At 53.6% G+C, this 26,897-nt stretch overlaps 1 protein-coding gene across 4 annotated transcripts in view; it reads right to left on the bottom strand.

The window, feature by feature from the left end:
* Positions 1–24,598, bottom strand: part of Pde8a (phosphodiesterase 8A) — a 42,680-nt gene extending 18,082 nt beyond the window's left edge. Inside the window, exons 1-5 of one of the 4 annotated variants that reach the window (XM_070043332.1) lie at positions 24,392–24,598; positions 5,933–5,989; positions 5,320–5,510; positions 4,558–4,614; positions 3,023–3,077 (exon numbers count right to left, since the gene is read on the bottom strand). In XM_070043332.1, coding sequence (XP_069899433.1) covers positions 3,023–3,077; positions 4,558–4,614; positions 5,320–5,510; positions 5,933–5,989; positions 24,392–24,577 — 546 coding nt within the window. In that variant the 5' untranslated portion in view covers positions 24,578–24,598. Of the gene's footprint in view, positions 1–3,022; positions 3,078–4,557; positions 4,615–5,319; positions 5,511–5,932; positions 5,990–16,611; positions 16,749–19,125; positions 19,145–19,519; positions 19,539–24,391 lie in introns of those variants that run through there. The other 3 variants (XM_070043335.1, XM_070043334.1, XM_070043333.1) reach the window with 3 other exon arrangements.
* Positions 24,599–26,897: the final 2,299 nt, after the last annotated feature.

Below are 26,897 nucleotides of genomic sequence, written 5' to 3'. Positions count from 1 at the left end.
GGGCTGGGAAGGTGGCTCAGTGGTAGTGCTTGTGCCTTGCATGCATGAGGCCCTGGGTGAATTCCTCAGCACCACATATGAAGAAAAAGTGGGAAGTGGCGCTGTGGCTCAAGTGGTAGAGCGCTCGCCTTGAGCTGAAGAGCTGAGGGACAGCGCCCAGGCCAGAGTTCAGGCCCCATGACCAACAACAACAACAAAATCCTTTGCAATCATTATTGCTGGACAGGAGATGCAGCTCCGGCAGCACCGAGTGGTGGGACACGGGCTCAGCTCCAGCCGTGGGCAGAGCAGCAGGTATGGCAGGCCAGAGGGGGGAAGGGAGACAGCGTGGCCTGTGCCTGTTTTGTTGCTTTCTCTGTGGCTGTGGGGCTCTGGGGAGCAGAGCTGGGGTGGGCAGAGCACACTCCTCCTTCCTCTGCCCCTGCAGCTCCAAGGCCTCCAGCTCCCTCGGCAGTGCCAGCCACGGAAGACACAGCTCACTCAAGGGATACTTTTTCCTTTTGCCAGTCCTGGGGCTTGAACTCAGGACCTGGACGCTGTCCCTGAGCCTCTTTTGCTCAAGGCTAGCACTCTACCACTTCCAGCTTTTCCTGTGAATGCAATCCTGAGGACTGGAACTCAGGGCTTCATGCATGCTAGGCAAGCATGCTACCATATTCTATCTAAGCCACATTCCCAGCCCCATACTTTTTCTTTTTTGTGCTAGTCCTGGAGCTTGCGCACCAGGCCTGGATGCTGTCCCTCAGCTCCTTTTGCTCAAAGCTCGCACTCCACCACTTGAGCCACAGCGCCACTTCCAGCTTTTCCCATGATTCACTGGAGATGAAATCTCACGGACTTTCCTGCCGAGGCTGCCTTCACCGTGATCCTCAGGCCTCACTGGGGCCTGTTCAGAGCCGCCTTCCACGAAGCCGCGCACAAGTGTTGTCACCTTCCCCCCTCTGGCCTGCCATACCTGCTGCTCTGCCCACGGCTTGAGCTGAGCCCGTGTCCCACCACTCGGTGCTGCCGGAGCTGCATCTCCTGTCCAGCAATAATGATTGCAAAGGATTTTGTTGTTGTTGTTGGTCATGGGGCCTGAACTCTGGGCCTGGGCGCTGTCCCTCAGCTCTTCAGCTCAAGGTGAGCGCTCTACCACTTGAGCCACAGCTCCACTTCCCACTTTTTCTTCATATGTGGTGCCATGAACTCGCGCTCCTCCCTCCCTCTGGCTGGTGCTCTGCTCATGGACCACCGCACCACCACAGACTGACCATGTGCTCATCTCTAAAGGGCCTGACGGAGAGGACCAGCCTCCCCAGGCCAGACACCACGGGACCAGCTAAGCTCTCCCACAGTCCCTAGCCTCGGTGTGGTGTAAAACGGGGCAAGCAGGGTGTGAGATGCTTGGCAGACCAAGGGAGGCCGCAGGCTGAGGGAGGCTGAGGAGGGAGGGAGGCTGTGGACAGAGGGAGGCCAAGGATGGAGGGAGACCGTGGACGGAGGGAGGCCGAGGATAGAGACTGTGGACGGAGGGAGGCCGAGGATAGAGACTGTGGATGGAGGGAGGCCGAGGATAGAGACTGTGGACGGAGGGAGGCAGTGGACAGAGGGGGACCATGGACGGAGGGAGGCCGAGGATAGAGACTGTGGACGGAGGGAGTCCAAGGATAGAGACTGTGGACGGAGGGAGGCAGTGGACAGAGGGAGGCAATGGACAGAGGGAGGCCATGGACGGAGGGAGGCTAAGGATAGAGACTATGGACGGAGGGAGGCTGTGGACAGAGGGAGGCAGCGGACGTAGGGAGGCCGATGATGGAGGGAGGCTGTGGACGTGGGGAGGCCGATGATGGAGGGAGGCTGTGGACAGAGGGAGGCAGCAGAAAGAGGGAGGCCGAGGATGGAGGGAGGCCGAGGATGGAGGGAGGCTGTAGATGGAGGGAGGACCCTCCAGACCCCTAGGTTGAAGGCAGCAGTGCCAAGGTCCCCATGGGACCTTGGAGTGGGCGTGTTCTTATAATACATGTGCCCCGGCAGGCCCTCAGGGAAGGAGGTGCTGGGGTTGCTCTCCCCTCCCCACTGCCACCTCCCTGTCTGAGCGCTCTAACCCAACCTCACCTCTGTGATCTACTGTGTGCGCCTGCCACACAGGCCGAAGATGAAGGTGTCTTCCTTGGGAGGATCTGAGGTACCATGGCCCCGTGTGCACGCTGCCTTACACCCTAGCCACGGCGTCCATGGGCCCCGCGTGCACACCTAACACCCTAGCCACGGCGTCCATGGCCCTGCATGCACACTGCCTTACACCTCAGCCACGATGTCCACGGCCCTGTGTGCACGCTGCCTTACACCCCAGCCACGATGTCCACAGCCCTGCGTGCACACCTTACACCCCAGCCACGGTGTCCACGGCCCCATGTGCACACCTTACACCCCAGCCACGGTGTCCATGGCCCTGTGTGCACACTGCCTTACACCCTAGCCGCAATGTCCACGGCCCCACGTGCACATCTTATACCCCAGCCACGGTGTCCACGGCCCTGCGTGCACACCTTACACCCCAGCCATGATGTCCACGGCCCTGTGTGCACGTTGCCTTACACCCCAGCCATGATGTCCACAGCCCCACATGCACACCTTACACTCCAGCCACGGCGTCCACGACCTCGTGTGCACACCTTACACCCCAGCCATGGTGTCCACGGCCCCGCGTGCATGCCTTACACCCCAGCCACGGCATCCATGGCCCTGCGTGCACACCTTTAACCCCAGCCATGGTGTCCACGGGCTCCACGTGCACACCTTTAACCCCACCCACGGCGTCCATGGCCCCGCATGCACACCTTTAACCCCAGCCACGGCGTCCATGGCCCCGCATGCACACTTTACACCCCTGCCACAGCATCCACGGCCCCGCGTGCACACCTTAAACCCCAGCCACGGCATCCACGGCCCTGCGTGCACACCTTAAACCCCAGCCACGGCGTCCACGGCCCTGCGTGCACACCTTACACCCCAGCCACGGCCCATGGGTGGCACGTACCCTTGTGAAGCCGGCAGCGATGAGGGACATCACAGACAAATCTTCTCTGTCGGCCCTTCAAGAGAAAGCAGGGAGAGTTAGCCTTGCTTTCACCTCCACACGCTCATGACTCACTTGCTCACACACTTTTGGATGAAAATCAGATGTGTGAACTAGACACATGGACCTATGCTGACCTCCTGTGGCAACAGGACGGCTAGGCATAGGCAGAACAGCACTGTAACTGTTTTGTTTGTTTTTTGTTTTGCCAGTCCTGGGGCTTGAACTCAGGGCCTGAGCACTGTTCCTGAGCTTCTTTTGCTCAAAGCTTTCTATCACTTGAGCCACAGCACCACTTCCAGCTTTTTCTGTGTATGTGGTGCTGAGGAATGGAAGCCAGGGCTTCATGCGTGCTGGGCGAGCTCTCCCCCACGGAGCCACCCTCCCAGCCCTGTGACTGCTCTTGAGACGAGGCCCCTCGAAGCCTGGGCTTGAGTGGCTGCGCTGCCTCAGTCCAGCCGAGCACCAGACCGTGGCGTACAACTGTCCTGCGGCAACACGAGCCACAGTACAGTAGGTACAGCTCCTCAGAACGCTTTCTTCTACTCAACTATTACCTCTTCCCAGGGAGGGGTGGCTCGGCACACTGGCAGGCCTGTGCTGGACAGGTTCACTCGGGGGTTCATTTGCCAACTTCAACTCTTCAGGACCAACCACCTGACACGGGCGTGCCAAACTGAAACCCTCCACACAGCCAGCTATGACAATAAAGTGCAACTAAAAACTAAATATACAGGGCTGGGAAGGTGGCTCAGTGGTCGAGCGCTTGCCTTGCATGCATGAGGCCCTGGGTTCGCTTCGTCAGCACCACATAAGCAAAAAGAAAAAAAGCCGGAAGTGGCGCTGTGGCTTAAGTGGTAGAGCGCTGAACTTGAGCTGAAGAGCTGAGGGACAGCACCCAGGCCCAGAGTTCAGGCCCCACGACTGGAACGAACACACACACGCACACACGCGCGCACGCATGCGCGAGCGCGCGCGCGCACACCCATATAAATTCTTCCTTGGAGTCTCCCATCTTCTAGTTCATGGATTAAAAGCCCATTTTTGTGTAATTTTAATCCTCAGACATTGGAGTTAGACATCGAGGCAGACACCAGGGGCCCTGGGGCCTGGTGTGGAAGCATGATCTCCCTGCAGCGAACTGGAGAACAGAAAGAACACTAGAGAAGTTTGTTTTGTTTTGTATTTGTCTTGTTGGTTGTGGGGCTTGAACTCTGGGCCTGAGCTTTTCAGATCAAAGCTAGTGCTCTACCACTTGAGCCACAGCACCACTTCTGGCTTTTTCTGTGTATGTGGTGCTGAGGAATGGAACCCCAGGCCTCATGCATGCTAGGCAAGCACTCGACCACTGAGCCACCTTCCCAGCCCAGAGATGCTGGACTTTTATAAAGCCCATTCCAGGGGTTTCTCCTTCAAAGGGGCCTGGCCCTCAATCAGCCATCTGTCTAACAGAGCACACACAACACTGAGGCCTTTCCAACAGAAAAACAGTTTACCTGCGAACTACACCAACAATGACTGTGTTTTCTGAGAATTTTGATGACTTGATAGACCTAAAAAAAGCAAACAAGTTTTTAAGCATAAGTATATATACACATATATACATATGTATACATATACATATATACACATATAAATATCCCCTCTGGTCCTGAGGCTTGAACTCTAAGCCTGGGCGCTGTCCCTGAGCTGCTTTGTGCTCAAGGCTAGCACTCTACCACTTGGGCCACACTGATACTTCCAGCTTTTTCTTTTTCCTTTTCTTTTTTTTACTGTCAGTTGTGGGGCTTGAGCTCTGGGCAATGGCCCTCAGCTCTTCAGCTCAAGGCAAGTGCTCTACCACTTGAGCCACAGCACCACTTCTGGTTTTCTGGTGGCTTATTAGAGATAAAAGTCTCACAGGCTTTCCTGCCCTGGCTGGCTTTGAACCATGATCCTCAGATCTCAGCCTCTTGAGTAGCTGGGATGACAGATGTGAGCTACTGGTCCCCGGCCAGAAATTAACTTTTTTTTTTTTTTTTGTCGGTCGTGGGGCTTGAACCCTGGGCGTGGGCGCTGTCCCTCAGCTCTTCAGCTCAAGGCGAGTGCTCTACCACTTGAGCTACAGCGCCACTTCCGAAGTTAACATTTTCTTACTACCATTTTGTTTCTTCTAGTTCTGGGGATCAGACCCAGGGCCTTCATCACAAAAGCGATAAGGATTCCGCCCAGAAAGAATAGTTGTGCCATTTTGCTCTTCAGCACGTAGGGAAGCTCACTTGCACAGGGTCTCCGCGTCTATGTGCCGGGGGTTTCTGTGGTCAATGACAACGATGTCATGCAGCTTGTCCAGGAAGCAGTCGAGGGCATCCTGCGGCTCTCTGGCCACTGTACACTTGAACCCTGCCTTCTCGCATGCCTTCCGGAACCCGTTACACTGGCTGTCTTGTTTGGTAAACACTAAAAGTACCTAAATCCAAGAGTAGAAACAGTTTTTAAATGAGATGTTGTCAGACTGTAATGTCTTAATAAGCCACAGAAAATAGCCAGGTGTTTTTAAGATGGGACACAGGTGTCACATGACATCTGCTCTCCTGCCTAAGCTCTCCATCCCACCACTGAGCCAATCAGCAGCCTGCTCCATCTGCTGACTGTGCCAACCCACATCTCTCTCTCTCTCTCCTCTCTCTCTCTCTCTCTCTCTCTCTCTCACACACACACACACACACACGCGCATGTGCGTGAGCTTTTGTCTTTATCACATCACAACCAACTTACTGTAGGTTGCAGACAGTCTTCATTCACCTGAGAGAAGGCCATTCTGTACAGCTCTTTACTAAACCCTACATAAGAGAACTGACAGGCAGTAACCCCAGGATGGCCCCTTAGTACCTGAAGCTGATCTTGATGAATCCTCATGGGGCCAAATTGCACATCGGCTACTGTTCCCTGTAAGAAAGAGATCTGCTTAAAAGCAAAAGGAAACGGTGGGATTTTTGCTTATATGTTTCTCTACTTAGCAGCACACATGAAAGGAAAGTATCTACTCTACAAAAAAAACTACAGAAACAGGATAAACTTTTTATTTTTGCCAGTCCTGGGCCTTGAACACTGTCCCTAAGCTCCTTTTTGACCAAGGGTAGCACTCTACCATTTGAGCCACAGTACCATTTTGGCTTTTACTATGATTAATTGGAGATAAGAGTCTTCCGGGCTTTCCTGCCCAGGTTGGCTCTGAACTGAGATCCTCAGATCTCAGCCTCCTGAGTAGCTGGGATTATAGGCGGGAGCCACTGGCACCCAGCAGGATAAACTTTTTTTTTTTTTGGCTGTGGGGCCTGAACTCTGGGCCTGGGCGCTGTCCCTCAGCTATTCAGCTCAAGGCTAGTGCTCTACCACTTGAGCTACAGCCCCACTTCCGGCTGTTTTTTTCCCCTGCTTATGAGGTGCTGAGGAATGGAACCCAGGGCCTCACTCATGCAGGGCAGTCGCTCCACCACTGAGCCGCCTTCCCAGCCCATGATAAACATTTTTATCTCAGCGGTCTACTAGCTGAGTGAACTTAAGAGAATCACTTCTGCCTTCTCAGCCCAGTTCCTCCTTTGTTACAAAAATCAAGTTAAATTACACTATGAAGAGCCTCCAAATAGTAGACACCAAACACTGGTTCCTGTGTGCCTATTTCCATCTTCTCCTGATGGCTCCCAAACTCCTTCATTCAGATGGCACTGAGCAATTCAGTCCGACAGAGGACTGAACATGTCAAACAAGAAACCTCACTGACAATGTTAATTAATATTAATATTAACTGCTGGATGGAAGAAGGAAGTATTGCTATGGGCCGATTACTTGAAAAATAGTAAAATATTACATAATAAAGACAGCTTTTGCTAAATGTCAGGGAAAACTCATAGTCTAAAATCTCAATCAAGTTGGATATGGCGGCGCACACCTATAATTCCAGCACTTGGAAGGCTGAGGTAGGAGACCTTGGATGGGAGGCCAGCCTGGGCTACACAGCAAGACCCTATCTCAAGAAAAATCTATTTTTTAAATCATGAAACAAGAAATAAATATTCTAAGCTGTAACTTCATTTAAGTTTGTGAAAATTAAAGTAAAAAGAAAACAAGCTTGCCTAGCATACAGAAGGCTCTAAATTCAATATTTACATCCCAACCCCTCCCCAAAGCTAAGGAAACCACTTGTAGAAACCAAATTAAAGGCAATAACTAACATGTTAATTACATGCTGATAATGTACATAAAAAAGTGGACTGTGTTGGTCGCAGCTAGGGACAGATCAAGTGTGCGCAGCTCAGGGCACTTAGGATGCGGTCCATACACAGGTGTGAGACAACTTCACCACAGACCGTGTAACTTTATGACCTCTACTTAGGAGAAATTCCAACACCAAATTCATTTTGAGAAATAAAAGACAGTCGATTCACTTTTTTATGATTTAAGATTGAGTTCTGGACACTGTGTAATTTTAGCATTTTTAGGCATTCATGCTTCTTCAGTGTGTCCATTTCACCACTGAACACAACTTAGATCACATTCACCATCAGCCAGGAATGCCTGGTCCTTGGGACCTGTCAGCACAGGGTGTCAGCACCACCAGTCAACTACGAACGAACCACTGCCCCTCCAAAACAGCCACCTCCAGGAAACCTGATGACTGTACTAGTGGGCAGACCTCAGCCTCCTCCACAGATGGGCATCAGAGCTGCTCCAGTCCCTGTGTCCATCCATCCTCTCTGTGCCTGAAAATCAGAATCAAATCAGCCTAACACTTCAAGCTAGTAGTATTAGAGCTTGAACTCGGCTAAGGGTGTTGTCCCTTATTTTTTTCCCCCAAGGCTGGCGTTCTATCACTTGAGCTACAGCTCCACTTCCAGCTGAAGTTAAGAGTCTCGACTTCCTTGCCCGGGCCGGCTTTGAACCGAGATCCTCAGACCTCATCCCCCTGAGTAGCTGGGATGACAGGCGTGAGGCACCAGTGGGCCAATCTGGGAGCATTTCTTTGTTACTGTGTAGATATATTTTAGATATCAACACCTTATCTAATGTGTGATTTCCTAATATTTTCTCCTAGTCTTCAAGGTGTCTTTAACTGTGTTTCTTTGTTAATGTGATGCAACCCTATTTATTTTTACTTTCACTGCATTAGACATTTCCTAACCTCATACAAAAAAAAAAAAAAGGGGGGGGGCTGGGAAGGTGGCTTAGGGGTAGAGTGCTTGCCTAGCATGCACTGGTTTGATTCCTCAGTACCACATACACAGAAAAAGCAGAAATGGTGCTGTGGCTCAAGTGGTAGAGTGCTAGCCTTAAGCAAAAGAACCTCGGGGTCAGTGCCCAGGCCCTGAGTTCAAGCCGTAGGAGTGTCCAGAAAAAAAAAAAAAGCAAAAGGCTGATAAGTTAAAATTTAAAATTAGGAATTTTTACTCATAGAGAAGGAAATGAAAATGTAGGCCCCAAATGTTGGAGATGCTATCTACAAAATATCATCAAGGAACTCATACCCACAATATATAAAGAATGTCTCATGATTAATAAGAAAACAATCAACAACCCCACTGGAGAGACCCTTGCACAGTCAGGAGATGCTAAGATACTAAGAACTGAGAAAAATAATTCAATTTTTATCAAAATTCTGCTAGGAAAGTGAGCTCATTGATAATTTTTAAGTTTACCAATTTTATAAGAATTGGTATAAATGGGAAATATTAATGGATGTCTTTGTTTTACAAAAACAACTTATCACTGGATAAAATCTCTCCTATTTTAAGAGCACTCAAAGAGAAAATGAAAAAAAAAATTGTGTCTACAATCTGTGTGCCCACTACGGGGAAATGAGTTACACTTATGCAATTAAGACACAGTGGAGAGCTTTGTTTCCATAGAGATTATGACACAACTGACATAAGCCTTAAATGAGAATATTGAGATCTGACTTGAGAAATGATCTTTTGTCTAAATGAATGGTGTATTCAGTGTGAGTAACAGCGCTGCACGGCTGATATCACTTCCTCTTCAGTAATGACCAACAGTGAGAGTACATCCATGCAGTCAGAGAGAGGGATTCATGCTCCCCAAATTTCCCAAGTACCTGTCATCTAGGGAATGGGGTATTTCTACAGGCTGTTCAAAAACACTGACCACAAACAGCCAACACAAGTCAGCAAAATCTGCTTGTTTTGTCCGCTTCCTCTTGAGCTTTCTTCCAGTCTGAAGAGCAAGACAAGTGGATTGTCTTCCTTTGTCGCCATCTCCTGATCTCCCCAGACACGCTGTATGGTGGGCAAGGGAGACACTCCCAAGCACAAAGCACCAGGGAGGCATGCTTCAATGGTGCCCGTCCCTTGGTGCTCTGGCTAAAGCCTGGGCGGTCTGATCAGGTGTCCTGCAAGTGTGAGGCTGAAGGCCTGCGACTTACCACAGAAGCACAGTAGCTACGTGCTTCCTCCTCGACCTCTTACAGGCCGCCAGTCTGACCGCTGTCTGGTGAGCGCTGCCCTGAACTGGTTGCTCTTCACAGAATTATGACCACCTTTTCTCCACACTAAGCATCTATGTTCAATCCATTTCACAAAACAAGTACTTATATGCACAGAGCTCCTCATATCAACTCCAAATGATCAAAGCCTTGGTCAGACCTGAAACCTTGGAAGCTGCTACCGGAAGGAACAGGAAAAACATCAAAGCTTACTGGCTTAGACAGGAACTTCCTGAGTAAAGTTCTGGGGGGTTAGCAAATTAGAGACAGACTCACTAAAAACTAAAACTAGGGCTGGGAAGGTGGCTCAGTGGTAGAGCACTTGCCTTGCATGCATGAGGCCCTGGGTTCGATTCCTCAGCACCACATAAGCAAAAAGGAAAAAGCCGGAAGTGGCGCTGTGGCTCAAGTGGTAGAGCGCTAGCCTTGAGCTGAAGAGCTGAGAGACAGCGCCCAGGCCCAGAGTTCAGGTCCCACGACTGGACCAAAAAAAAAAACAAAACTAAAACTAAAAACGTTCTGCACATGATTGCCTTACTCATGTAACTGTAACACCTCTGTACAGTATCTTTACAATAAAAATAAATTTTAAAAAAGTTCTGCACAACAGAGGACATAATTACTAAGCTAAAAAGACAGCCTACAGATTGAAAGATCTTTACCAGCTATCCATCCACTAAGGGCCTAACATCCAGAAAACACAAGAAACAAAATCCCCCAAAAAGTCAGTAACCCAATTAATAAATGGGCAAAGGAGCTAAAAAAGAGCCTTCTCAGAAGAATGATGAATAAACACACTAGGATGTGCTCAACATCCCTGGCCAGAAAGGAAATACAAATCAAAACAGCACTGAGATCTTATCTTACCCCAGTAAGACTGAATAGCATCAAGAATTCTAACAGAGCTGGGAGCTAGTGGCTCATACCTGTCATCCTAGCTACTCAGGAGGCTGAGATCTGAGGATCACAGATCAAAGCCAGCCCCAGCAGGAAAGTCTGTGAGACTCATCTCCAATTAACCACCAGAAAACTGGAAGTGGTGCAGTGACTCAAAGTGGTAGAGCGCTAGCCTTGAGCTGAAGAGCTGAGGGACAGCGCCCAGGCCCAGAGTTCAGGCCCCATGACCGGACCCAAAAGAAGAAAGAAAAAAGAAAAAGAAACTAAACAGAGAACTTCCCAGTGATACCCTGCTGGGCGTCCATCCAGAGCACCCAGGTCAGGGTGCTGTGAAGACTGCACAGCCAGGGTCATGCCAGGCCACACACGTTAGCCAACTTACGGAAACAGCCCAGATGTCCTACGCAAGATGAATGGGTCAGGAAAATGGGGTCATGTTGGAGTCATGGAGCAATGCTGCTCCTCATCCATTAGAAAAAGAATGTCATTGCAGGGACACGGACGGGCCTAGAACAAACCATGTGAAGTCAGGCACGCGTTCTCTCTGTGGAAGCTGCATCTACAAGCACCCATGATAACAGACTCCAGGATGATCTGCTCAGGTGCCCGTGTCTCCTCTGAAAGAGCCGACGTGCTTTTACCAAAATGGATACCAGGAAGTGGACACGTGTTTTGACAGGGGGCAAAGAGTGGGGGCACAGAAATCGAGGGAGGAAGAGTAAGCAGTCATTCAATTCACATCGTTTTAAAAATGAAAGCTGTAACTTGAGGGTAGGGATAGGAGGAAAGAGAGAAGATAGGCAGGATGAAGGCCACTGAAGCACTGCACTCATACCTGACTCTCGGAACTCTGACCTCTTTGTACAACTACTTAATTTAATGATCAAAGTTTCCATGTTCTCATTTTCTTGTAAATCAGAGAAAAATGAGGGTTTTGCCCCACAGGAGTAAAGCACAGCAGCACAGGGTTTAAAAACTAGGGGAGCATGTCTGTTTCCGTGACCTTACTTCCATCTGTAATAAACACACTGTACTGCCCGTTTCTCATTTACAGATGGATAAAACCCAAACAGCAAACATTTTAACCAAGGAGGACAGCCCTGGGGACGTGGGAGAGGTGTGGAGACCTCCTCCATGTCAGCGGGGAGCGCCGTGACGTGATGACTGCCCGCCGCCGCCCTTCTAACCATCTCCCAGCACAGACTGCAGGCTCTACCAATCCACGCTCAACAATGGTTGTCGCTGTAAAACAAGAAAAGGACTCTGTTCTTACAGCTTTTTCTTTTTTTTTTCTTTTGGTCCAGTCGTGGGGCCTGAACTCTGGGCCTGGGCGCTGTCCCTCAGCTCTTCAGCTCAAGGTGAGTGCTCTACCACTTGAGCCACAGCACCACTTCTGGCTTTTTTCTTTTTGCTTAAGTGGTGCTGAGGAATCGAACCCAGGGCCTCATGCATGCAAGGCAAGCGCTCTACCACTGAGCCACCTTCCCAGCCCCTCTTACAGCTTTTTCGAATAAAAGCCCCTATGCAAAAGAACCTACTCCGGCAGCAGAACACGAACACATGAACAAATGATGCTTGGTGTCAGAGGTGGCCTGCAGGCCAGTGTGGGTGGCTGCTGGGGTCCACCTTAGCCGGTGTGGGTGACTGCTGGGGGCCACCTTAGCCGGTGTGGGTGGCTGCTGGGGGCCACCTTAGCCGGTGTGGGTGACTGCTGGGGGCCACCTTAGCGGGCCAGCGGTCGGGCACGGGCACTTGGGGTGGGCTGTACCATCCGGGCATCACTCCGTGTCAGAGGACAGTGGCAGCCTTGGTCACCACTGCTAGACAGGGAGGCTGTACCTGGGGCAGGCCCACCTTCCATGACACCGTGCTGCCTCCACACCCACTCGAGTCAGGGATGGGAGATCAGAGGACCCTAGGCTGGGTCGTTATGGCAGCAGGACACCGCACACGGAAGGACTAGCACTCACGGCACACACGGGGCCATCTCAACCCTCTTCCGGCTGGGGAGGCGGTGACACGCCGCACAGCACATTGGGCAGCCAGGTCCTGGCTGTGCCTCTTACCACCGCTGGCCCAGGCGGCAGGAAGCCAGGCAGCACCTGGCCTAGTCAGCCAAGTAAGGGACAGACGGCTGCAGGGCGAGTTTTAGCAAGGGAGTGTCACAGAAGAGGCTTTGCACACACAGGCTTGCGGTCATAAGGGGGATGTGCAGTTATTCGTGAGCAGGTTTCATGTGAACATGTCACGTGTTTACACAGCACCTTCTACTCACCAACCAACAGTGCCAGTTACAGAAGTGAAAGTACGATCCTACCTTCCAGAAGCTGAGTAAAGAAGGGTAGACACATATAAACAAGTCCTACACTGTGAATGTTTAACAACGAAACCCTGAACCGAGAGCAGCTGGGAAGGGACTAATTAACTGCCCAAGGAGGGAGAGGGTGAACCACAAAACCTTTCAGGCCCCAAATGAGCTCAACTGTCCAGGAAACCAGCCACCTCCTCAGGCCCCGCACAGGCAGCCACGCGCCTGGTACTCAGCTCACGGCCTCTCAAGGCTGCCAGCTCAGCTCCCACAAGTGTGGCGCTGACACGTGTTCCGAGGACAGCGACTCAGTGCTTAGCGCTGGCTTGCACAGGCCGCGCTTGCCCAGTCCGCACCTCCAGACGGGGTGAGCTGCAGCGGCGCGCGCGGGTGGGCTGCTCTACGCACGCATACACAGCCCAGCGCTAGAGCAGCCGAGGCGCACTGGGCCAGCCCCGTGGCGTGTGGTTCTGACCCACACTGCAAGGCACTGCTGGCCTCCTGGGGACGTTCAGTGTCCTAAAGACAGCGTTTAAAGCCCCCGGCCTGCAAAGATGTTCGGGTCTCAAGCTTGCCAGTGTGCCTCAGTCCACTGCAAGGCTGTCTACAGACTTTTCTGTTAATGGGTAACTTTTGTCCAAGTATAAACTCAGATGACCTATTAAGGATTAGTGGAGTCTAAAAGAAGGGAACCGGAGGCATTTCTGGCGGGTGGAGAGGACCCCGCAGGCCTCAGAACACAGGCTTGAAGTGTAATTTGTTCATGGGGCTTGCTCGCTCTCACTCACGCCCCCCTTCTCTCCCCCCTCCCTCCCTCCCTCTCTCTCTCTTCCTCCCTCTCCCTCTCTCTTTCCCCCTATTATCCCTGCTCTGGCCACCAAGGGAAGAACTGGCTCTGAGGACAAAAAGGCAACTCATGACTAGGACAGGAAGGGCAGGCTTTTCAGTAAGCTCCTCATAAAAGCAGGTCACTCCAGGGGGCCGGCCCCTGAGGGTGTCCCCTAAAGGAAGGAGCTGTGCACAAGGGGACAGTGAGGGGTCTTCAGTCAGAACTCAGGGGACTGAAAGGAGGTGAATGTACTGTATCACCTTCCCAATGAGCACGCAACCAAGAACACACACCTGTGGTTTGAGACGGAGAAGTAGAAGAGTGAGCAGGAAGGTAGACAGGAAGCCACCGAAAGCCGAGGTAACACTGGTGTGTGCGTGACTGCTCTGACCTTCAGGAAATGGCCTCACTGCGCCCCAGCTAATCCCATCTGTTTGATCTGCATCTGCATATTCAATGTGCTACTAATGTGTAGTGTACACAGATAGCTAAACTTTGCCACAACTGCTAAGCTAACGTCTGTCCGTCCATCTGTGTGTGTGTGTGTGTCGTCAGTGTTGCGGGGCTTGAACTCTGAGAGACAGCCTGGGCGCTGCCCCTCAGCTCTTCAGCTCAAGGTGAGAGCTCTACCACTTGAGCCACAGCACCAGCTTTTTCTGCTTCTGTGGAGCTGAGGAATGGAACCCAGGGCCTCATGTATGCAAGGCAAGCACTCTACCCCTGAGCCACCTTCCTAGCCAACGTTCCTGTTTTAAGGGACAGCAATCAACACAGTTAAGCCCCTCTGCCAAGCATTTTGAGTAGATGTTCAATTTGTGCCTTAGACTGGGTAATTATGAACACAGAAAACCTACTACTCGGGGCTGGGAAGGTGGCTCAGTGGTAGAGCGCCTGCCTTGCATGCATGAGGCCCTGGGTTCCATTCCTCAGCACCACGTAAGCAAAAAGAAAAAAGCCAGAAGTGGTGCTATGGCTCAAGTGGTAGAGCGCTAGCCTTGAGCTGAAGAGCTGAGGGACAGCGCCCAGGCCCAGAGTTCAGGCCCCACAACTGGACCAAAAAAAAAAAAAAAAAAAAAACAACTTACTACTCATAGTTCTGGGAGGGAGGCTGGAAGTCCAAGGTCAAGATGAGGGGAGACTGAGTATCTGGTGGGAGGCCATTACTCAAAGACAGCACCTGCTACGTAGCTCCACATGTCAGAAAGGTCAACGGTGAGCAAGGGCCAAGACCCCTCTTAGAACAACACTAGCAACGTTCCAGGCAGCACCTTCTCCCCACATTTACCTCCTAAAGGCCTCCGTAGCATTGGAGTAATAAAGTTTAGGGGACGGGGACACACACACACACGCACACGCACGCATGCGCGCGCGCACACACACACACACACACACACACACAGACTGAGGTGGCCAGGCGCCGGTGGCTCACTCCTGTCATCCTAGCTACTCAGGAGGCTGAGATCTGAGGACTGGGGTTCAAAGCCAGCCCGGGCAGGAAAGTCCTTGAGACTCTTATCTCCAATAAACCACCAGAAAACCGGAAGTGGTGCTGTGGCTCAAGTAGTAGAGTGCTCACCTTGAGCTGAAGAGCTGAGGGACAGCGCCCAGGCCCAGAGTTCAAGCCCTAGGACCAACAACAACAATAAAAAAGATTGTAGGAGCCGGGCGCTGGTGGCTCACGCCTGTAATCCTAGCTACTCAGGAGGCTGAGATCTGAGGATCTCGGTTCAAAGCCAGCCCGGGCAGGAGAGACCGTGAGACTCCTATCTCCAATAAACCAGAAAACCGGAAGTGGCGCTGTAGCTCAAGTGGTTGAGCGCTCATCTTGAGCTGAAGAGCTGAGGGACAGCGCCCAGGCCCAGAGTTCAAGCCCCACGACCGACAAAAAAAAAAAAAAAAAAAAAAGATTGTAGGAGCCAGAGTGGGAATGACTGTGACAAATAGAAATTCTGCACAAGGTTGATGGCTTAGTTGGCAGTGCTAAAAGAGTGATAACTTCATGATTTTGAGAATACTGTTCCTAGGAAATAAACACAAGGTAGAAAGAGACACTTAATACACAACTTCCAAGTGGTCCAGAGAACACTATGGACACAGAGAGTAAAACAAGGCATGCAGATTGAGGGTAACATTTCAGTAGCCTGGGGTGGCTGCAGATGTGTCACCCTAGCTACCACAAGAAGCTAAGACAGGCCCTTGTGGCCCAGGCAGGCAAGACAATCCCATCTCAAACTTACCAGTGCAAAAAAGGGCTGGAGGCATGTCCCAGCAGTAAAGTACCTGCCAACAAACTCAAGGCCCTGAGTTAAAAGCCCAGTGCCACAAAAATAATCTTATGAATCAGATAAGTATATATCCAAATAATGACATGGCATCAGATTTAGCAAATGCTGAGCTAGGCATATGTGGCTCACACCTGTAATTCTAACTACTGAGGAAGCTGAGGTCTGAGGATCACGGTTCAAAGCCAGTCCAGGCAGGATGAGTTCATGAGACTCTTATCTCCAATTAATCACAAAAATCTGGAAGATGTAACTCTAAGTGGTAGAGCAGTATTCTTGAGCAAAAAGCTCAGGGAAAGCACCCAGACCCTGAATTCAGCCCCACGACCAACAAAAAAAACAAACACAAAAAACACAGAACTACCAGTTTCTTTGTATAAGGCACTACGGGTAACACCTTCCTAGAGAACAACCTATCAATACATTTCAATATTCTTTTGTGTGTAACTTTCTAATACTGAAAAAAATGTTATAAATGCTAAATGTGTAACTGTCCAAAAGTAACAGACTTCTTATACAGCATAGCCTTCCCGAGGAAGTACCAGAGACTAGTGTTGCTGGAAGTATGGCTAACAGACCAATTGCTATAGTCCACAAAAAGTTTAAGCCAGCATATGAATCAACCACAAAAATTGTTGAACAAGGTATTTTGGATGAAGAAATCAGGGTGTTCATTTGCATGTGGCACTGGCTCCTTTGTCTGAGAACATAGTTTGGCAATGTGACTAATTGGGGTGGTACCACGCTAGCTTCTACCTCCAAACTGCATCCCAAGTTTGTGTCGCTGCCTCATCCAGAGCTGAGGAAATAAGGCTTCATCCTCCGGCTGGCCGCCTGCGTTTCTGTGTCCTCGGTGTTTTGAAATGACCACCAAACTGTGCTTAAGTGTCTGAAAAACTGCCTGGAAACGAACTGAAATTTATAAAGAGAGAGAAAAAAAAACAGTCCAGCAATCATCTACGAATGAAAGGATTCACACCAGAAAATGCAGAAAATGCGTATCAGCCAAGACTCCACCCAGCACGGCCCTGTCTCCAAGGACCCAGCTGAAGATGGGCAGCCCAGGCCTCCACAGCCCAAGGCCAAGTGTCCCTCCAGTGTCACTTTCTGAAACCACCCTTCAGCTTTCCTCCATGCAATTATCTTCTGCTATGGTTGTGTGTGAGTGTGTGTGTGTGTGTGTGTGTATGCGTGAGCGCGCACGCGCGCATGTGCTAGTCCCAGGGCTTGAACTGGGTTCCTGGGAGCTGTCCCTGAGCGTTCGTGCTCAAGGCTGGTGCTCTACCACTTCAGAGCTTCCTAGTGATTCATTGGAGATGAGTCTCATGACCTTTCCTGCCTGGCTGGCTTTGAAACTCCATCCTCAGATCTCAGCCTCTGGAGCAGCTACAATTATCAGAATGAGCAACAGGTACTCATCTTCCATCACTGCTTAAAACCCTTCTGACTCCATAATATATATCCGTAATATATCAGGACCAAAGCTGCGAAGGCCTTAACCTGTAGGTTTACATGTAAAGATCACACATCATCCTTTGCAAACCATTCCTGTTTTCCCTTTCCTCATTAGCAAGTGTGGGGCATTTTGTGTCACCCTGCAGACAGGTCACCAGACACTGCCAGAGGGAGGGAAACTGACCCACATTCCCAGACTGCGATGCAGCTCTGAATAGGACCATCCGTGCAGTGGCGTTACATTTCTTTCTTCATTCTCAAGGTAACTAAATATGAAATAAATATTTATTTTTAATTTTTGCCAGTTGTGGGGCCTGGGCGCTGTCCCTTAGCTCTTCAGCTCAAGGCGAGTGCTCTACCACTTGAGCCACAGCACCACTTCCGGTTTTCTGGTGGTTAATTGGAGATAGAGTCTCACAGATTTTCCTGACCGGGCTTGCTTTGCACCGCGATCCTCAGATCTCAGCCTCCTGAGTAGTGAGGATTATAAGCGTGAGCCACTGGCTTGAAATAACTGAAATAATTATTTTTTTTGGGGGGGGGGGTCCGGTCGTGGGGCCTGAACTCGGGGCCTGGGCGCTGTCCCCCAGCTCTTCAGCTCAAGGCTAGCATTCTACCACTTGAGCCACAGCGCCACTTCCGGCTTTTTTCTTTTTGTTTATGTGGTGCTGAGGAATCGAACCCAGGGCCTCAGGCATGCAAGGCAAGTGCTCTACCACTGAGCCACCTTCCCAGCCCCTGAAATAATTATTTTTAAGTCACCAAAAGTATACATTTTGTTGTTGTCGTTGTCAGTCATAGAAGTCACCAAAAGTATACATTTTGTTGTTGTCAGTCATAGATCTGGAATTCAGGCCTGGGCGCTGTCCCTCAGCTTGTCAGCTGAAGGCTAGAGCTCCACCACTTGAGCCACAGTGCCACTTCCCTCTTTTTCTGTTTATGTGGTGCTGAGGAATCAAACCCAGAGCCTCAGGCATGCGAGGCAAGCACTCTACCACTGAGCCACCTTCCCAGCCCCAGTATACATTATTTTTAAGGAAGCCTTAAGACCTTTAGATTCTACTGGGTGCCATTCTTTTTCTTAACACTCTTCCATTTTAGGGAACTGCTATTTATAGTTTATAACTTCTTATGCATTGAACAGAACGCTTTGCATGTGCAAGTTAATAAGATCTTAGTAACTACCCCTATTTTACAAATAAGAAAAGACTGGGGCTAGGTGACTTGCCAAAAGTCCAAAAGAAGGGAGTGGTAGGGATGGGATTTAGTCCAGTACTGTCAGGCTCCCAACTACATTATATAAGAAAGAAAAGGCCCTGCAAAAGCTACCAATAAATAAACTCTACGTGTAAATGTCTTGTCTTAAATTCTTCCCACAAGGTTGGCTGGAACACGGCTGTGGCTAAATCCTGTTAGAACAGTAACTAGGAATGAGCCGTTTAGCTACGTCTGGTGAAAGAGAAAACTGAAGTTCGGTGGAAGACCCAAAGAGGATATTTACGCCTCGTCCAGGGAGGGGGTGGAGGGGACAGCCAAGATTGCAATCCTAAGGGAGAAACAAAGGAAATGCAGACTAGGGAGCTGACTTCCAGGACACGGCTCTCAGGCCTGAAATAGATTTGTCCTGAGGGCTGTCAGGAGGAAGGCCAGAACGGATGAAGTCATCATATACAAACGGCGTACATAGAGGGCATACACTAGATTAAGGGACACAGACTGAGCTGTTTCTCCCTTCTACCAGGTCACACTTGAAGGCTATTAAGGTTACTATAATCTTTTTGTTGTTGTTGCAAAACCAGGACTCAAACTGGGTACCTGATACTCTGCTCACTGGCTGGTGCTCTACCAGCCGAGCCCTGCCTTCAACCGAAAGGCTCCAGGCAACTTCACAGGGCTCCACCTCATTGCTCCTCCAAGCCCTGTCAGAGGATGGAGAGAAAAACCTCGCTGCACACTCAGTCTGCTTTCAGTCTGCATCCCCCTGCAGACAGGCAGGGGGCTGGGAACAGACGGACCACTGTGGACTCAGAGGCCAGGGATCACACACGTGCACGTGTACACGTACACACACACACACACACACACACACACACACACACAGAGAAAACCCATACAACACACATACACACACACTCACGAAGACTCAGAGCTACGGTGCTAAGAATGCACATGACAGTCAAAGTGGACCCAGTATTTGGGAAAAGCTCACCAAGGAATATTCCCGGAGGAGGAGGAGGAGGAGGCGGCCGCAGAGTGAGTCCCCAGGAATGGAAGGGAGATACACACATGTACAAAGTCCAGCTCAAGTGTAGCACGTGCTGAAGGGTTCACAGTAACAAAGCACACTTGCATCATTATGTCTTAAGGGTGCTTAAGCTCGTTGAATTATCACCAAACAGACTCACCTGTAAAACTAGCACCAGGTGAAGAAATGGACTATAGGACAGATATATATCATTCGAGTGGTTCCAGTGCTTGACCTCCAGAAATGAAATCTGAGGACATGTTACTCAAAGAAAATTAAGTGGAACTGAAATTCCAGAAAAGAAAATTTCACAAAGGAGAAAACTAGGGTCCGTTATTGTAGCCAGCTGGCTTCACAGCAGCAGAGAGAGCACAGAGGGCAGAGAGGGCAGAGGGCAGAGAGGGCAGAGGACAGAGAGGGCAGAGGGCAGAGAGGGCAGAGGGCAGAGGGCAGAGAGGGCAGAGGGGGCAGGGGGCAGAGGGCAGAGAGGGCAGAGGGCAGAGAGGGCAGAGCGAGGTCCGGGCAGGGCGAGCACCTCGTTGTCATCATCCAGGCTCCCCTGGTCCAAGCCAACCAGGGAAGGAGGGGCCCCGGCCAGGGCCAGGCTTGGCCTGGAGGTCTTTCCAGGGCCTGGCTGTGGACAGGAGCCCTGCCCCGGCTGGCACAGGCATGTCCAGGGGAAGAACAAGGTCAGTTCACAGTTGCCTGACCAGAGACCCCCCTCAGCCAGCCCGTAAACAACGGAATCCTAACGGAAAGCACGCCGTTACCGAGATCCCCTGTGCCTCGGCCCTCCACTGCACAGACATATGGCCCTCGACAGATGTATACTGCAAACTGTTTTGGTTTACTGGACAAAAAAGCAGTATACCTCTACTTCGGCGTTAACAATGTATTCAGCAGTGAAAGGATTACAATAGCATCCTTCCTCCATGACCCATTGGTGAAAAACCACAAACAAGGCAAGACTGAGGCTTCCACAGCGGACAACTGATTATAAGGCCCACCCACCCCTCCGTCTGCTCTATCCGCAAGGCACACACACAGAACTGTGGCTCGAAAATGACATCTATGATCTGTCCCAATTACACTGTAATAAAGCCAAAGCCAGAATGCTAGCCTAAATCCTTTTTTGAGACAAAGTCATGCTGTATAGACAAAGCTGGCCTCAAACTCACTAGGTAGTCCTGACGCAGCCTCCTGAGTCCTGGGCTTCAGGTGTGCAACAGCACACTTGGCTACCCTCTGACCAGCAGGTGTGTTTAGACTTCTCATAGCATTGTGGTGTCACGGGTGGAGGAGACGTGTGCAATCAGAGGTGGGGAGGTGTGTACACAGGTGGAGGTGATGTGTACAATCAGAAGCGAGGGGTGTGGACAGAGTTGGGAGTAGGGGTGTGTATGGGGGGGCGCATACAGAGGTGGAGGTCGAGTCTAAGGGGAGCCACAGCTCCACTCATCACACTGCTGACAACCGTTGCTGGCCCAGGGAACAGGAGGGACGAATGCAGCAGACAAGGTTTCTACCACACAGAGCGAAGGCAGGCACGCGAGCCTCCATCCTGCCCAGCTCCTTGAGCTCGTGCTCAAGGTTGGGGGAAATCTGCAGCACCCTGTGTGGACCACGCCCACAGCTAGGCAAGGCAACCGCACACCTGGCAGGGCAGACGGAAGGTGGCGTCCCTGCTGCACAGACAGCAGAAGGAAGGGGACTAGGAACTTATTCAGCCCAAACATGGCCAAATCAGAGGCAGAAAAGCTGTAGCAAGCTGGGTGCCAGTGGTTCACATCTGCAATCCTAGGTACTCAAGAGGCTGAGATCTGAGGATCACAGTTCAAAGCCAGCCCAGGAAGGAAGGTCTGTTAGACTCTTATCTCCAGTTAACCACCAGAAAACCTTCAGTGGTGCTGTACGCAAAAGAGTTCAAGGGACAGTACCCAGGCCTGAGCTCAGGCCCACAACTAACCCCCTCCCCTCCAAAAAGAGCAGAAGCAATAACCCCACACATTGATCGTTGCCTCAAGGGTATCCTGGCATTTTGTTAAAACACAGGCTTCTCACCCTGCAATTTCTGCTCAACTTAAACCAAGTGGGACGGACGCAGGGTCTCTCGGCCCCTCTCAGCCTCAGACTGATCCATTTACCCAAAGGGTAAGAAAAGGGTTCCATAGCCAATGAGTTTGGGAAATCCTGTAGCACACACTCAAAATCACTTGGAGATTCCAGGGGTATTTTAAGAAATTAAGTTGCCTGAAGAGTCCTGCATACAAGACACTGACTGAACTTAGTGTGACCAAGCACTTCCCAGATTCATTGAACCCTTTCCTCATGGAATACTTACTGTCTGCTTGCTCCACGGAACGTGTGTGTGTGTGTGTGTGTGTGTGTGTGTGTGTGTGTGTAAGTGATACATTACAGGGCAGAACACACAGTTTAATCTGAAAACCCACCTCCAGGCCATTCTGAGGTGTTTTATAATTTGATTCCTCCTCTGGAAATACTAAGTATTACCTTAAGCCTATCTGGAAAGCCTCATGGAACCGAACTAGAAAAGTGTTGCTCAGTTAACAAGAAAAAATAAGCTCACATTTATTCAGCACCTACTGTATGCATGTCCTTGGACTGAATCCAAAACACAGTGGGATGAAAGTGTTTCTGGGCCCCAACACAACTCAGGGACTAGCACGCACTGTTGGCACCGTAAGGGCAAAGTGCTGCATCTCGGAACACTCACAAGATGCTTGTAGTGAATTTTAGGACATCTAGGTTACCATAAAAGGCCTGTAAAAACCAAGGTCTCACACTAAAAGGACTACTTTTGAAGTTAACAGGCAATATTAAACCTAAGTAAAAAACATGGAAGCTAAGCTGGGCAATAGTGGCTCATGCCTATAATCCAAGCTACTCAGGAGGCTGAGATCTGAGGATCATAGTTCAAAGCCAGCTCAGGCAGCAAAGTCCATGAAACATATCTCCAATTAACCACCAAAAAACCAGAAGTAGAACTGTGGCTCAGGTGTAGAGCACTAACCTTGAGCACAGAGAGCTCAGGGACAGCGCCAGGCCCCAAGCTGAAGCCCTAAGACCAGCACTCACTTGAGTGTGTGCATGTGCATGTGTCTGTGCATACATGGGAGTGCACACACAAAGCAAAAGCTGTTGAAATTTCCATACTCGGCTTGGTCTGTGTGAGACTCTTCAAAGCCCGGTCTGGTAAGCATTGGTGTAAGATTCCCACTGATACTACAATTCAGAGCATCCTGGCACGAGAGTCTTAGCCACCAAGGATCTCCTCACAGAAGCTCCGAGAGAACTGGGCTGTCCGCCAGGCTGCAGGAGGGTCACCTCACACTGAGAAAACTCCTAGTACAGCTGCCAGAGACTGAGAACGTTAGGTGTGTAACACGGGTCCTTCAACCCTGGGACCTTTCGAGGTCCTTGTTAAGAAAACAAAACAGTCTGCAGCCGGGCACCGGTGGCTCACGCCTGTCACCCTAGCTACTCAGGAGGCTGAGATCTGAGGATCACGGTTCAAAGCCAGCCCGGGCAGGAGAGACTGTGAAACTCTTATCTCCAATAAACCACCAGAAAACCGGAAGTGGCACTGTGGCTCAAGTGGTAGAGCCCTCGCCTTGAGCTGAAGAGCTGAGGGACAGCGCCCAGGCCCAGAGTTCAGGCCCCACAACTGACAAAAAAAAAAAAAAAATGACCACAGGGTGTGTGGCAACCCCAAGTGGCCCAGCAGGCTGTGCGTGGCTCCTATTCTTGATGCGATGGAAGCCTGGTTCTGGACCACAGCTGAGAGCAGGCAGTGGTACACCTCTGGGTCCGATCTGGGCCTTTTGGGTCTCTCCAGGTCCTGTCCAGGTCCTGTCAGGGTCGTGTCCGGGTCTCCCAGGTCGTGTCCAGGTGGTGTCTGGTCATGTCTGCGTCTCTGAGGTCCTATCTAAGTGTCTGGGTCATGTCTGGGTCTCTCGGGTCGTGTCTGGGTCGTGTCTGGGTCGTGCCCGGGTCTCTCGGGTCGTGTCTGGGTCGTGTCTGGGTCTCTTGGGTCGTGTCTGGGTCGTGCCAGGGTCTCTCGGGTCGTGTCTGGGTCGTGTCCGGGTCTCTCGGGTCGTGTCTGGGTCTCTCCGGTCTTGTCTGGGTCTCTCGGGTCGTGTCTGGGTCGTGTCCGGGTCTCTCCGGTCGTGTCTGAGTCGTGTCCGGGTCTCTCGGGTCGTGTCTGGGTCTCTCCGGTCTTGTCTGGGTCTCTCGGGTCGTGTCTGGGTCGTGCCACGGTCTCTCGGGTCGTGTCTGGGTCGTGTCCGGGTCTCTCGGGTCGTGTCTGGGGCTCCTGCCTCTGCTCAACCTCGCAGCGCGCACAGAGCCGGGGGGCGTCGACGCAAGGCGCACCGTGGGCCTTTAACGGACGGGACCGGCTTGGGCCTGCCGGAGCTCCGTCCACACGGGGCCAGGCCCGCGGTCCGCTCCCGGCGGGCTGAGGGCGCGGGCTGCAGGCGCCACCCCGGGAGCGGGAAACTGCGAACGCGGGCGACCCGAGAGCAGAGCCCGACGGAACCCGGGGCAGGCGCCGGCCGGCCTTCGCGGCGGCCTAATGGCGCCAAGTCCTCCGGGGCCGGGGAGGGGGGGGGGGGGGGGACCGGGACCGCTGGCGTCGGGGAGCGCCGTCCCCGGGCAGGGAGCCCGCCGCCCGCCCGCCGCCCGCCCGCCGCCCGCCGCCCGCCGAGCCCGCCGAGCCCGCCCGCCGCCCGCCCGCCGCCCGCCGCCCGCCCGCCGCCCGCCGCCCGCCGAGCCCGCCGCCCGCCCGCCGAGCCCGCCGCCCGCTGCGCGCCTCACCTTGGCGCCGCCGCCGCCGTCGCGCGGCTCGGACTCCGCGAGGCCGGCGCCGCCGGGCAGGGCCAGGGCGGCCGTCTTGGGTCCGTGGGGGGCGGGCGAGGACGGCGGCGCCGCGGGGCCCGGCGCGTCGGGGCCGCCCGTCCCGTCCTGGGAGTCGGAAGCGTGGATGCTCGGGGCGCAGCCCATGCCGGGCGGCGGGCGGCGGGCGGCGGGCGGCGGCCGCGGTCCGCTCAGCAAACGGCCCGCCCGGCGCCTCGGGGCGGCCGCGGGCGGCGGGGCGCGGGCCTCGCGGCGGGAAGCGGCCGCGGCTCTTATGGCGGCGGCGCGGGCGCGGCGGGCGCGGGGAGGGGGCGCCGGGGCGGGCGGCGCGCGGCGGACGCCCCTCCGAACATGCCCGGCCCGCGCCGCCTTCCCGCCGCCGCCGGGCTCGGGCCGAGGCGAGGGGCCGCGCGCGGAGGCCGCCGACGGCAGGGGGAGGCCGGCCGCGTGCGCCTCGGCTCCCGCCCGGCCCCGGCCGCGCCGTCGCGAGGCGCTGAGGCGGCTGCGCTCGCGACCGTTGCGGGCGCCGCGGCTCGGGCTCCGACTCCGCAATCCGCGCCGGGCCTTGCGAGCGGCCAGCCCCCCGCGGTGCCCCCGGAGGGCGGTGGCGCCCAGACTGAGCAGCCCACACGACTGCGCGTGCGCGAGGAGACGAGTTGCAGAGGCGTGGCGATGTGTGAGGGGCGGAGCGATGTACGAGGGGCGGGGCGGTGTGTGAGGGGCGGGGCCGCGGGCGGAGGGGGGGCGGTGGGTGTGTGGGCGGGGCCGCGGGCGGAGGGGCGGGGCGGTGGGTGTGTGGGCGGGGCGGTGGTGTGTGGGCGGGGCCGCGGGCGGAGGGGCGGGGCGGTGGGTGTGGGCGGGGCCGCGGGCGGAGGGGCGGGGCGGTGTGTGAGGGGCGGGGCCGCGGGCGGAGGGGGGGGCGGTGGGTGTGTGGGCGGGGCGGTGGGGTGTGGGCGGGGCCGCGGGCGGAGGGGCGGGGCGGTGGGGTGTGGGCGGGGCGGTGGGGTGTGGGCGGGGCCGCGGGCGGAGGGGCGGGGCGGTGGGGTGTGGGCGGGGCCGCGGGCGGAGGGGCGGGGCGGTGCTTCCCGGCCTCCCTGGCGCTTCCCGGTGCTTCCCGGCTTCCCTGGCGCTGCTGCGCGGGGCCCTGACGGTATCCCCGGGCGGCGTGGGCGCGGGCGCGCAGCCGGTGCTGGGCCGGCCTCCACCCCGACACCTCCAAGCCGGGGCCTCGCAGGTCCACGGGAGCCGAGCTGCGGGGCCCCCGCGGCCACGCCCAGGGGTCACCGGAGCCGCAAAGCTGGACTCCCGGGCTGCCTTTCTCCACCGGTCAATCCAGGCCCTGGCCCTACCTCACGCACCCCCGGCCTGGGCCCCGGCTGCGCGGACGGATGGGCAGGCACGAGCCCCCGGCTTTCCTGGCTGGGGTCTGCGACCGCGCTCCCGCCCCTGCCCCTCCACCTCCCCTCCACGCCCTTCCGGCCCTTGGCACAGGCCTCAGACCCCCAGCTGCCAGCCGCCAGCCCTGGGCTGACTTCCCTGTTCCCGTCCCCCTCCCTTCTCCTCCTGCCGTCCGCCCCGAGCCGGGGCAGCGCCCGGAGTGCCCTCGCACAGCCCCAGCCCATCTGAACCTCCTCGGGACCTCGTGCGTCCTCCCTCCACTGGGACTCCCTTCGGGGTCACACAGTAGATGGCAGGAGCAACCTGCCAACAGCCGCGTGGTGCAAGGCTCCCCTGGACACAGACCTTGGCCAGGACAAGATGACACCCAGTGCTCCCAGGGCAACTGCAGGCTGCCCGGTCCCGGGATCCACAGAGACACACAATGCCAGGCACTGCCCCGCATACTCACCTGACCTGCGGTTTTGAACGTCAGCGCCCTGCTAGGAATCAATCACTCTTTTGTAAAGCTTGTCATCTAAAGGAACCCCCTGTTTTCCCTTGACCACCATCACCTCTCCAGCCTCTTCTTGCCCAGGATGTCTTCTCTTGGATCTCCTCCCAGGTCTGGCTGTCTCCAGCCCCTGCCTGCCTCCATCAGGCCTGGGCAGAGCTCTGACTCTGCTCTGGGTATGGTGAGAACGGCTGGCCCGACAGACAGAAGGGATCCTGGCTCAGGTGAAGACAATGGGAAAAAGCAGGGATCCTGGCTCAGAGAGCAAACCTGGGTGCTCACCAGTGTCAAAGGGCAGGAAGACTGCGGTGTGGAAAGGGAACTAGAACATTCCTGCAGGTTGTCTGTAAGGTTTGGCTTCTTAAAAATAATGAGCATGGGGGCTGGGAAGATGGCTCAATGGTAGAGTGCTTGCCTTGCATGCATGAGGCACTGGGTTCGATTCCTCAGCACCACATAAACAGAAAAAGCCAGAAGTGGCGCACTGTGGCTCAAGCAGTAGAGTGCTAGCCTTGAGCTGAAGAGCTGAGGGACAGTGCCCAGGCCCAGAGTTCAGGCCCCACAACCCACAAAAAA

Source organism: Dipodomys merriami, unplaced genomic scaffold (genome assembly GCF_024711535.1).
Source record: "Dipodomys merriami isolate MVZ:Mamm:240054 unplaced genomic scaffold, mDipMer1.0.p SCAF_33, whole genome shotgun sequence".
In the NCBI taxonomy this organism is placed as follows: Eukaryota; Metazoa; Chordata; class Mammalia; order Rodentia; family Heteromyidae; genus Dipodomys; species Dipodomys merriami.
This window is presented reverse-complemented; position numbering and strand designations above follow the sequence as displayed.